The 12,111-nt window shown below is 39.0% G+C and overlaps 1 protein-coding gene across 4 annotated transcripts; it reads right to left on the reverse strand.

The window, feature by feature from the left end:
* Window positions 1–15: 15 nt before the first annotated feature.
* Window positions 16–12,098, reverse strand: LOC131696681 (uncharacterized). 4 transcript variants are annotated; one of them, XM_059007054.1, is made up of 9 exons: window positions 11,813–12,098; window positions 9,553–9,676; window positions 8,956–8,991; window positions 6,343–6,645; window positions 5,293–5,550; window positions 3,294–3,506; window positions 2,564–2,632; window positions 1,675–1,820; window positions 16–1,537 (listed from the first exon to the last, which is right to left on the reverse strand). In XM_059007054.1, exons 2-9 carry the CDS (start codon window positions 9,638–9,640, stop codon window positions 1,523–1,525), a joined length of 1,128 nt encoding a protein of 375 aa, XP_058863037.1. In that variant the 5' UTR covers window positions 9,641–9,676; window positions 11,813–12,098; the 3' UTR covers window positions 16–1,522. The 4 variants fall into 4 exon arrangements, with proteins under 4 accessions (XP_058863037.1, XP_058863038.1, XP_058863039.1 ...); XM_059007055.1 differs by having other exon boundaries at window positions 9,553–9,618; window positions 11,813–12,097; XM_059007056.1 differs by lacking the exon at window positions 6,343–6,645 and having other exon boundaries at window positions 11,813–12,096.
* Between the last annotated feature and the right edge of the window lie 13 nt (window positions 12,099–12,111).

The raw sequence follows: 12,111 nt of genomic DNA on the forward strand, positions 1-12,111 counted from the left end.
AAATGATACCAGGCATTTACAAATCACAGCTTTATTATTTATTTATCGTATTTATTTATTACATTTATATAGTGCTTTTTTATACAAAAGTATCGCAAAGCACTGAACAGTACATAGCAGAAGAAGAAGAGAAAAAAAAATCAGCTTACACTATGCCTTTAAACATTTCACTCAAACAAGACGTCACCTGACAACCTTGGATTTCCTGGTGAGATTCTCTCCTGTACCTGTTCTCTGTGCACGGAAACCACATTTTCCCGAGCTGTCTGCGAAAACAGCACAAGAACGCTTCACATGGCTAATTTGCATATCGACCTCCTCCTTTCCCCTCCATTTACGTGACGTTGGGTGAAAAGAGGGTCTTGCCGATTAAAATAAACTGAGCCATTTTTCATTTGGCTCGAGCACAACGCCTCGAGTAAAATTAGAACACACATGGACAGTAGGAAGGGCATTGAATAAAACAGCTGAAAATGTTTTTCCATCTGTAGACTTACTTGTCATATAAACTCATGTGTTGCACATTTGATGACTAAAGAAATAAATGCAATAAAGTACATTTTGCCCTTGTGTTCCCACGTTTGGTACTAAGCATTGGAGACTGACCCACAGGTCAGTTATAGAGAAAGACTTACAGATCTGGGTTTCCTCTTCAGTTGGATAAAGTGTGAAACACAGACAAACAGACCCCGAGTCTATCCTCATTATTGGGGATTACAGCTATGGCCGAAGGTTTTGCATCACCCTATAGAATTGTATCTAACTTTGCTTCATAAAGTCGAATGAAACCTGCTGAATACTGTTGTGTTAAGATACTGAAATTACACACCGCTTTATAGTTTTCCACATACTTAATGAAAAACTGACAAATTGAAAAATGACATGTCAAAATCCAACATTTACTAACTACGACTATTATAGGAGGCTGTGTGGTCCAGTGGTTAAACAAAAGGGGCTTGTAACTAGGAGGTCCCCGGTTCAAATCCCGGCTCAGCCACTAACTCATTGTGTGACCCTGAGCAAGTCACTTAACCTCCTTGTGCTCCGTCTTTTGGGTGAGATGTAGTTGTAAGTGACTCTGCAGCTGATGCATAGTTCACACACCCGAGTCTCTGTAAGTCACCTTGGATAAAGGCATCTGCTAAATAAACAAATAATAATAATAAACATTTTGTAGTTTCTTTGATTACATGATGCTAAATAAAAGATCTACATTCATATAGTTTAGAATTTTTTAAATCCTATCTTCATCCTAAAATTCTAGGTGATGTAAAACATTTGGCCGTATTGATAATTATTTGATTTCCTTTATTCCTATTAAAATAAGGAAACAATTTAAAAACAAACCACAAAGTGTAAGCAAAAGAAATTACATCAAAAAAACCCGGCAAAAAATATTTTTGCCTGGTCATTATTAAAAGCACCAGCATGTAACACCCTTATTGTGTCACAATTATGTTGATGTTGAACAACTGAATTCTGCTTTCGGGAAATTGAGTTTGTTACAACTGCCAGTCTGCTTCTAGGAGTCTGTATTCTGTTAGGGAGAAGAAAAAAAAACAACACAAAAGTAAGATTATAGATTCTTGTCTTTTAAATTATTCAATACACAAACAAGCATGTCAGTGATATTGCGCCCGATATCTCTGTGTTTCAAACAGCAGTAGTACCGACCTGTCCATTCTGTATTAGTGAACTTTTTTCTTTCACTGCCATATCACCAATATCATTATCATCGTCATCGTCATAATCACTCGTATCATTGTCTTTTTCACTAGCATCATTATGGTATGAGCTCCGTTGGATCGATGGTTCAGGCTCTAAAAATAAAAAAGGGCATTTCAAACAAACACAGAACACTGGGGTGTGTTTTTACTTTTATTAAATAACTTTAATAATTCTGTTAGCACTGGAGACCTGTATACTGGTCTAGGAAAGAGAACTCCCCTCAACACTGCAGAGTGCTCTAGTAGTATAGGAACGAGAACTCCACTCAAAACTGCAGAGTGCTCTAGTAGTATAGGAAAGAGAACTCCACTCTCAACACTGCAGAGCACTCTAGTAGTATAGGAAAGAGAACTCCACTCAACACTGCAGAGCGCTCTAGTAGTATAGGAACGAGAACTCCCCTCAACACTGCAGAGTTCTCTAGTAGTATAGGAAAGAGAACTCCCCTCAACACTGCAGAGTGCTCTAGTAGTATAGGAAAGAGAACTCCACTCTCAACACTGCAGAGCGCTCTAGTAGTATAGGAAAGAGAACTCCCCTCAACACTGCAGAGCGCTCTAAATAAACAGTGATGTAATCTGTTTGCATAATTCATTCAGATTTCAAACAAAAAAAAAAAGTAACTATTATAAATAACAGTTTGTAGTTGCATAGAAGAGCACAGCAGGTACGATGTACGGCACAGCCCCTTAAGAGTGATGCAAGGACAGATTAGTCTCTCTAGCATATCTCCTTGTCAGACAGAAGCCAGTTTTATTGAATTCTCTGCGATTGTTCCTATAGTTTTAATATATAGTTGCAATATATTTAAGATAGTTTTAAAATATTTGCCTACCTTTTTTTTTTTTTTTTTTACACCAACACACACAACCAGTCAACCCTGCGAGGATCACAACTGCAAAAACTACAAAAAAAATAATTTCAGAAATTATAACGCAGTACTCCTCTTACACTCTAATTTAGCATTATAAAACATTCATTTTAAATACTATAATAATAATTTTTTCTGGCATCTTAAATTGAATTACAACCAGGACTTCCCCCATAATGCCTCCTCTGGCCCTGCTAGCACTGCGGCACATAACATCACTCTCTTAAAGCTCCAGCAGCTCAATTATAATTCAGTAATACAACTAGGACACAAGCTGTTTTAATTATTGCATTTGAAATGGCTCTTACAGGTGTAATTGAGGTTGTATCTTTGTAAATGCATCTTTGATGCTTTATTTTTTCCTCAAATTGAGTGTGGAAAATTTGGTATGCGTCTTAAATTCGAGGGTGCCTGAAATTCAAAGGAATACGGTAATAATAATAATAATAATAATAATAATAATAATAATTCAGAGAGTGTCTGTATGATGCAGAAGTGCTCTCCGGTTTGACGGTTGTAAAATTGAATACAGCCAGAGCTGGGAGACAGTTTTGTTGAGATTTTTTTTTTTTTTTTAAATAAAAAAATAAATAAATTTAACCGTCACAAATGAACAACGTCTGTGTGTGTATAATTGAACAAAATAAATGCTCACACTCATTTGAGACTGTAGTGGAAATCAATAGAAGGTTACCTATAAGAATTGTGTAGCTCACTTCCCATTCATTTTTCTGGCAATCCCATAACGAGCCATGGCTTGTCTGATTGCTGTCCACACAGAGAACATCATCCCTCGACAGCCCCAGTTGTGTTCTATTGAGTGAGCTCCCATTTCTTATCCAGATGATCCTCTGCCCAGAGCCCATCAGAACACAGGTGCTGCTCCATGACCTCAAGCACATCTCATCTGGAAGTGTGTGGTCAGCGGGGCAAAAACCAAAGAATAAGGGAGTGATTAAAGTAATTAGCTAACAGAATGATACAGCTGGGGCAAACAGGTAATTAGTTTAAGATTTAGATATTCGTTTGCAAACGGCTATAAAAGCATTTATATGTTGGACGTTATTTACAGAATCAAAAATGTTCCAGGAGTAAGAATGTTGTGTAGGCCTTACTTTACCCTACTGAATTAACTACAAAACAAAGGACGCCGCACAGCCGTTTCAGTTAAACATTCTTTTGTTTATTCTTGAAAATAACATAAACTTGACACCGCATTTTAAAAGATCTATTTGTTGTTGTTTAAAACTTGTTGTATTCCTTGCCATTGCAGTTTCTTTGCGATAAACAATGGCCATAGGCACATTTTTATAAAGCAATATCATTACTGAGGTTTGGTTATGCCTTTTTGCAGCTCAACAAACAAACGCAAACTTTTAATTTTAGATTAAATAAAACAAAAACGTGGAAAGGGCGTTGTGCAATGAAAATAAAACCTAATCATTTTGGTTCTCGTTTATTACATTCCACAATATAGAAAATCACAAATCACTACACATAACATTTCCAGCAAGTTGGGCCACTGTTTAAAAGTGTGAGGCTTTTCTGAGTGACGTACCTGCACCTGTATCCCTTGATTCTGAAGCAGCACCTGTGGCTTAAGATCACTGCGCATTCTAGTCTGGTCTGTTTACTTTTGATGTCTAAAACTTTTACATATATGGTCAAGAGCAGCTGTGTTGGTCCTTTTTTATTTTAAATATATTAAATCTCACACATCAAACAGAGCTATTTCTTCACTTGCCATTTTACATAACATAAGAAAAGGTTACAAAACGAGAGGAGGCCATTAGGCCCATCTTGCTCGTTTGGTTGTTAGTAGCTTATTGATCCCAGAATCTCATCAAGCAGCTTCTTGAAGGATCCCAGGGTGTCAGCTTCAACAACATTACTGGGGAGTTGGTTCCAGACACCCACAATTCTCTGTATAAAAAAAATGGCCTCCTATTTTCTGTTTTAAATAGCCCTGTACCCAATTTCCATTTGTGACCCCTGGTCCTTGTTTCATTTTTCAGGTCAAAAAGAGGGTCTACATTGTCTACACCTTTTAGAATTGTGAATGCCTGAATCAGATCCCTGTCTCCTTTGTTCAAGACTAAACAGATTTGGTTCATTTAGCCTGTCTTCGTATGACATGCCTTTCAGACCAGGAATAATTCTGGTTGCTCTTCTTTGCACTCTTTCTAGAGCAGCAATGTCCCCTTTGTAATGGGGTGAACACAGTATTCTAGGTTAGGTCTTATGAACGCATTGTATAGTTTTAACATTACTTCCCTCGATTTAAATTCAACACTTTTCACTGTTTATCCACGCATTCTGTTGGCCTTTTTAATTCTGTTGACACATTTTAGAGAGTGTCACGCAGATTCTGGCGAGGTGGTAAACAGGTGCAAGGCAATACACTTTGCTATACATGTTTTTTCAATTATGCAATTTCGGGCGGACATGAACGTGATTTTTGACTTTGAATATATGTCAAGAAATGTGTGTTCCAATACTCTGATATCTGTCCCAGCACTACAGAATAATGGGATGAACTTGGCTGTACCAGGAACACTGTTTGTGCAAGCCGCGCTTTTACATAGTGTGGCAATTCCTTGGTCTACTCCCCCATTTCTTGCCTGTCACTATGTAATGACTGCTCTGCTCAAAAACAGAATAATAATAATAATAATTCTGGATAAATACCCTACCTGTCCACCTGTTAGAGTGACAGGTGACATTAGTGGTCCGATTGCTGGCTGGGTTGCTGGCCACACAGGTGTAAGTAACATTATCCGGTAGCATGTCGTGTGATAGCGCCAGTGTTGTTTCATTGACTGAGCTTGTTTTATTCAGAATAGTCCCGTCTCCTTTTAGCCAGGAGAGAGTCACGTTGCTGTCGTTCTCCACAGAGCACAGCAGAACACAGGTATCAGGGCAGATTTCAACACGGGGCTTTGGCTCAGTATCTGTGGGGAAAAAACAAACAGTAAAAAAGACTCTGGGGTATATCGTGACTCCTCCCCCCATTGATAAAGTGGGAATGGTCTCTCAAAGTGTTCCAGAACTCCATGCGAAGTTCACAGGAAACGCATCACGTTCCCTTCGCTGTGCCCCCTGCTGTCCGTACCGCTGCGTTGTTTTTTGTGATCAATTCTTTTTATTGGGTGAAAAAATAACAATACAAAGAAAGAACAGAAACAAACAACTCCCCCTTTTAACTTCTAATTGTTGTTTTATTTTAAGAAGTATATCACAGTGGTGTTTCTTTTAGTAACACAGGGATATACTGAGATAGATGTGCATTTATGCTAGCCAACTAATATTTCGTCCAAAACTTTGTCTAAGAAAACAAATATATATTTTTAATTCCAGTCTTCTATACAAACTAAATTGTATTTCACCAGTAATATAAATGATCCATATAGATGCCCAGTCAATGCTGTTAGGGGGGCTGTATTAAATGTGCTTCGTGGTTCAGTGGAGGTGCATCACCCTCTTCTGTATTCCAGCATGAGCAACAGTGCCAGGCATCCATGCACGGGGGACTTTCACATCTTTGAATCCTTAAATTGAACTCCAGAATGCGTTTATTAAAACAAGAGGGGATCCTGATAGTTAGGTGATGGTATTTTATTTCAGCTCACATGGTTTATCGTAACCCTCCAAGTAGGAATTATTGTCGGGTACATGGCGTTTCATTACACAAGGACACTCAAAACCTGTTGATAAACGGTAGTCTTTATGAAACAAATACTCACAGACAGATAAGGAGTAGTTCTTTTTGAATTTTTTTCCTTTTGGTACATCTGCTTGATAGACTCTGCTATCTTCTTTTTGTAGACAAATAATCTTTAGGGAGCCAGTACTGTCAAGCTTATACTTTAATGGATAGTATTCTGTAGGCTTCCCATTTGTACGTATTAAGGCAATATAGACAATCCGGCCAGTGTCGTTGTCATTATAGCTCCAGAATAGCTCTTCACCTACGTAGTTGTATTCCAGAGGTAAAGTGACATTGCCCCCCACTAACCCATCCACCTGCTGGGGATCTTGGTTTGATCCTAGAACAAGAAACGAAAAAAAAAAAAAAATTAAATTGCACTCAATATGTACAGTGCTCTGAGGTGTACCACACACCATACGTGCTTTGCATGAAACTTGCCATTGAATACCTTTGAAGTTATTTTTAAAAATTGTGAGGGAGTTTGTGATGAGGAAAATAAGGGATCCGAGCTGCGAATCTCCTTCCCGACCAGAGAGGTGGAAGGAGGGAGTACCGTGCGTCTTTTCTGAGACTGGCTGACTCGATGGTAAGGGCAGAAGCGGAAGTCGGACATCTTAGTGAAGGGTGGAACTGCGGTACTGCAGGCCATTGAGGCCATTCGCCGTGCTGACTGCGGGGAGGAGTTTAGCACTATTTAGGGGACGTGGTTACATTAGTACCACGTGTGGTCCAGTGGTTAAAGAAAAGGGCTTGTAACCAGGTTCAAACCAGGCGTGGTCCCCGGTTCAAATCCCACCTCAGCCACTGACTCATTGTGTGACCCTGAGCAAGTCACTTAACCTCCTTGTGCTCCGTCTTTCGGGTGAGACGTAGTTGTAAGTGACTCTGCAGCTGATGCATAGTTCACACACCCTAGTCTCTGTAAGTCGCCTTGGATAAAGGCGTCTGCTAAATAAACAAATAAAAAAACAAATAGTACTGCCCCTTACGTCAGCATGCTGACAGCTGACGGGAGCTTGGAGCAAGCTGTGTTGTTTATTATTGTTTTGCAGACCCGTGGAATGAACCTGATCCCTGAAGCTAGAGAGCCAGGGAAGCTATCTACGCCTGCTGAGCACCACCGGTCCCTCAACCTCTCCACCTGCACTTCCCACCCCATTCCCTGCACCTGAATTACAATCGCTGGAATATGAAGGGGCTTTTCCAGGGACGTTTGCTAATATTGTCCCAAAAGACTGTGTGACATTGTGAATAAAAACTGATCCCCAAAACACATTGCTGTGTAGAGGGGAATATTGCATCTGAAAATCACGGTGTGACATCACATTATTTGCCTCCACCCACCACTCCACCAGAGAGTTGTTAATTCCAACCCTCACTAAAAACCACAAAAGCTAACATCAGGGCCAGCCTTAGGGAAAATGGTGCCCTTGTATTTTGGCGCCCTTTCTTTGAGTTTAAGTGTGTAGTTGTATTAGTGAAAGTTTCAGAAAGCTGTAATCTCAATTTTTTTTTTTTTTTTTTTTTTTTTTTTTTAATAAAATTTACTAAAAGAAATACAAAGAGAGTAAATGACTGTGGCAAAGTGCCCGCCCCGTGTGTATTTTGTGTGTTATGTGTTGTATGTTGCGTGTGTTAATGTTGGTGTATAGATTGGTACATGGGATATAAACGGGTCTGTGTTTCACGTGTGTTTAAAGTGTATAATTATATTTAGGCACGAGGATGGCACATCACTTCACGTGCAGATAAAATGTGTATAATGTGTGGCACGGGGTTGCACGTAATGAATTCACGTGCTGGGATTCAAGTGAATAATTAATTAGTAATTGAATCCCAGCACAAACAGTATAAATAGATGCACGTTTAGTCACTCGTGGTTGGGTGTTCGGAAGAGGAGAACGGGTGAGAGAGAGAGGAGAGTTAAGAGCGTAAAAGTGTAAAAGTAAAGATCAGTGTTTGTTCTCACCGTGTTTGTTTGTCTCCGTGCACCGTTTGTTTAGTGTTAGTCCGTTTTGTCTGTCTCTTTATTTTGGCTATAGTGCCGTGTCCTGTTTTGTATTCCGTTGTTTAAACCTTTTATTTTGTTATTAAACGCTGAGTGCAGCCATTGCACTCAGCTCATCATCACCACCGTCTCTGTCTGTATTCCTTCCTGCTTCTGGTCTGACGCCACCCACTCTGGCCGTCTTTGTGACAATGACATAAAAAGATTCTATGTCAGGGAGCCGAGTCATGTTACATAGAAAGCCCCGAAGGTTCACATGTTGATTCATTTGCTCAAACCGTTCTTCCTCGGACACTCTCACCGTGTCTAGTTGAAAATCTGAGATGAACATGTATTCTTAACCTTTAGCCAAAACATTTCTAGCTTGCAGATGCAACTGTGTCTGAACTCTCTTCATCAAAATTGTTATTTTTTTATTTTGAATTCTCATTTAACACCCTCTTGACCGCAATGCCGTGGGTGGTCACCCACCCGTAAGGCCGTCCCTGGCTAACATTGACGTTTTAGCATAGTCTGTATGGCACTGCACTGCTTAAAGAGGGCTGAACGGTGTTGTAAGGACTGGGAGGGCACACTACTGTGATAAGTGCCAGCACTTTTAATAATGCATTGAAGAAGCATGTAAAACAGCGTGCTTACCAGTAGGAGGGGAAGATGGAGTTCTTGCCGGGAGATCTAAGAAAGGGGAAAAAAATTAACGTGGGAAATGCGCATATTCTTTTAGTGAAAGGGTGAACACTTCTATTGGAAGAATATCGCAGGAAGGGTTGTGTTTTAAAATGCAGAAATTACAAAAAGAAAAAAAATAATAATTTACCTTTTAAATTCGCTCATAATTTCCTTGTTTGGGCCGCAGCGAGTAGCGTGCAGCGGGGGCGAGTGTGTGATTAGGAGCACATGGCTTTATGTAAAGTATATAAATAAATTGTTTTAGAAAATATTTTAAAATAAAGACTCCACTTGGATGAGCTTGGAGGGTGGGGCTAAGGATAGTCAGCTATATATAATAAGCTTGCCTAGGAAGTAGTATGAGATGGTTTGTTTTTCCTGGAGAGGCTGGAGGCAGCTAAGCCTCTGTTAAAAGCCTATCACCCTGTTAATGGGCGGACATTTCTTTTTTGTTTTGTTGCTGTTGATATATGTTCCAATATTGCACCTTCCATCTCAAACTTTATGTCTTGCTTTCTGTTCGCCATGACGGTAACTGTAGAATACAACCTGGCTAGTGTCACCTACCTGTACAGATCTGTAGAAAGCACGACAAACACACGAGTCCCAGAAGCTTCCTCAGTGATGCCATTTCTGTAATAAAACACCCAAGCATGATTTTCTATGGTTGTTGATCAATGTTATTCATTCCCTATATACAAATAAACGCAGAAATAATTTTTAACGTCATGGTGACCATGTTTACAACAAAAACACAGATAACACAGAAGAATGATCATGCCATGTCTGAAAGTGTAACTGTACATGGTGGCCACAATGTCCTGTTACCTATTTTATAAGACTAATTAGGTAAAGCAGGAGATTCCGCAATCAAACAATTTAAATACCCCTCACCGCAATTAGCGGTGGAGAATTACACACCTCTCACAATAAATAGCGGGTCTGGGTCAAGCCTGCGTGTGTAGGCCACACATTCCAAAAGAAAATGAATGGCACACAAAGACCTCAGCCTGGTACCAGCCATGGTGATGAGGATGCTCGGAAGAGAAAACTGAAATTTACCAATATGGACGTGGAGATTTTGGTACAAGCGGTGCTTGTTAGACATGAAGATGTGTTACAAGCTCGAAATACATCACCAAGACAAATGAATAAAATATGGAATGTGTGGTGGCTTCTTAATAAACAAATGAACCACTTCAGAGTTTGGAGTCTAGGTTGCTTATACATCACAACGCATCATCCAGTTACTGTGCTTCTCATATTAGTTCAACTTCTTATTTCGTACAGAATAATTCCAGGCGTATAGACTTTTCAGACTTCAGAAACAATATGTTTTATTTATTTACATCCCATGGCAGTCAAACGGGTGGATAATCCTTCCATTGTACAGCAATGTGTTCAACAACAATAACTCCATACAGCTTCATAAGAACGGTCTTCTTAAAGCGCACAGAGACATTGCCCCCGCAAATCACGTCTTAATTGCGTGTTTATGCCATTGCGTGTGTTGTATAAATCCAATCCAAGAATTCAGAACCCGCAGCGCCAGTTTTACGGTCGTAAAACATGTGCAATCTTTTTATAAATCTGGGCCTCAGAGTTCTCTACCTGTTCACACTTTCATACATATTGCAACGTCTGTTCACACTGGAGTGGTTATATGTGTCTTACCACTGATCTAGCGATACAAAACTTGTAGAGGTGTAGTGTCAGAAAGTGGTACAATGTCCAAAAGTGGTACGCGTACCACAATATGACACATGTAATGTCAGAAAGTGGTACTTTGTCAGATTTTGGTACATGTGCAATCTGATAGGTGTTTAATGTGAGGTGCATTGTTCAATTTCTTGAGTGTGTTGGAGATGTGCATAAGTGGTTCATGCTTATTTAACCCTTTTAGAACCAATGATTTTTATTTGACTCTCTTCCTGTAAAAATTCACCAAAAATATTTTAGAATTTTTTTTTTTTTTACAGTAGCATCTTGGAAATGTTGGGGAACATTATGAAGTACTTCAGAAACCATACAAATTTATTGCTCCCCACCCAACACAATATTTAGCGTTTTTCTAAAATATAAAGTATTTTTTATCATGTATTCTGGTTAGAATAACACGTTTTTATCCATGGATCTCTATGACCCGACGGACGTTACAATACTTGCTTAAAGTTTTGTTGAAAAATATTGATGTTTGGGCAAATTACAAGACATTGATTCACCTGAGTGATTGCAATGACATAATACATGTTTATGCTCATGGTCTTTATAAGCGATAATGGACAATACTCTCGATTACTTTCTCAAAATAAATATTTATAAATAAAATAGTTATTCATTCCATTTTTATCAGCAATAAGAAAAATGTGCCTGATAACTTTAGTTCATTTAATTTTTTCCTCCATGACTCACTAAAGTAAATGTAATTCTCTCCGGGATTTTAAATATCGTTACATTTTCTTTGCACACAGTACAGCAGCTACGTTTCATTTCTATTCAGAGATTACGTTTAAATCGTCTGATTTAGCGTCCTCCTCCACACGAAGCTAGAGCCATAAGGTTTCTAGTAAAAACACAAAACAAACGCTAAGTTAATTATGCATATTTATTGTTTTTCTGAAAACAAGACTATCAATTTCTCAAATAAAAAAAAACACACACGAACGAGACAAAATCAGAAGTCCACCGCAAAGTTTCCGAATTAAAAAAATGTACAAGACCCAGTGTATTGCATATGATAAATATTCGCGTACTAATTTCTTAATGGTGGAAAAATAAGATACATTAAATTAAAAAAAGATTAAAAGACCAAAAACAAAGTACGTACCAAATTTGATGGGAACTTCCGTGTATTAAAAGTCGTTTAACCCTGCGCTAGCAAGCACAGAGCACTGCGTAACACGTTTATCCGCATACCTGAAAATAACTACACCTGTACAGTTTCGATTTGACTCGGAACAGTAAGGTAAGTGTGGACAGGTGGATCGGTACGAAACTGAATGGGCGAGTCTGACGCATGCGCACCACACCTAATTTGTTTCTGAAGTAACTAGTACTGCTGGAAAGAAAGCCAAACAAGCTGAAGTCTGCTGGCAGAAGGATTCGCACGTTGAGTGAGCTTTTTTG

This window comes from Acipenser ruthenus, chromosome 34, assembly GCF_902713425.1.
Source record: "Acipenser ruthenus chromosome 34, fAciRut3.2 maternal haplotype, whole genome shotgun sequence".
In the NCBI taxonomy this organism is placed as follows: domain Eukaryota; kingdom Metazoa; phylum Chordata; class Actinopteri; order Acipenseriformes; family Acipenseridae; genus Acipenser; species Acipenser ruthenus.

Excerpts from the sequence above, each read along its gene's own strand:
- LOC131696681 (XM_059007054.1), bottom strand. The coding sequence starts at position 9,640 with ATGCTTGGGTGTTTTATTACAGAAATGGCATCACTGAGGAAGCTTCTG. Across the intron at positions 8,992-9,552 it reads CTTTCTACAGATCTGTACAG|ATCTCCCGGCAAGAACTCCA; the intron begins GTAGGTGACACT and ends CCCCTTTCTTAG. Across the intron at positions 5,551-6,342 it reads GAACTACTCCTTATCTGTCT|ATACTGAGCCAAAGCCCCGT; the intron begins GTGAGTATTTGT and ends TTTTCCCCACAG.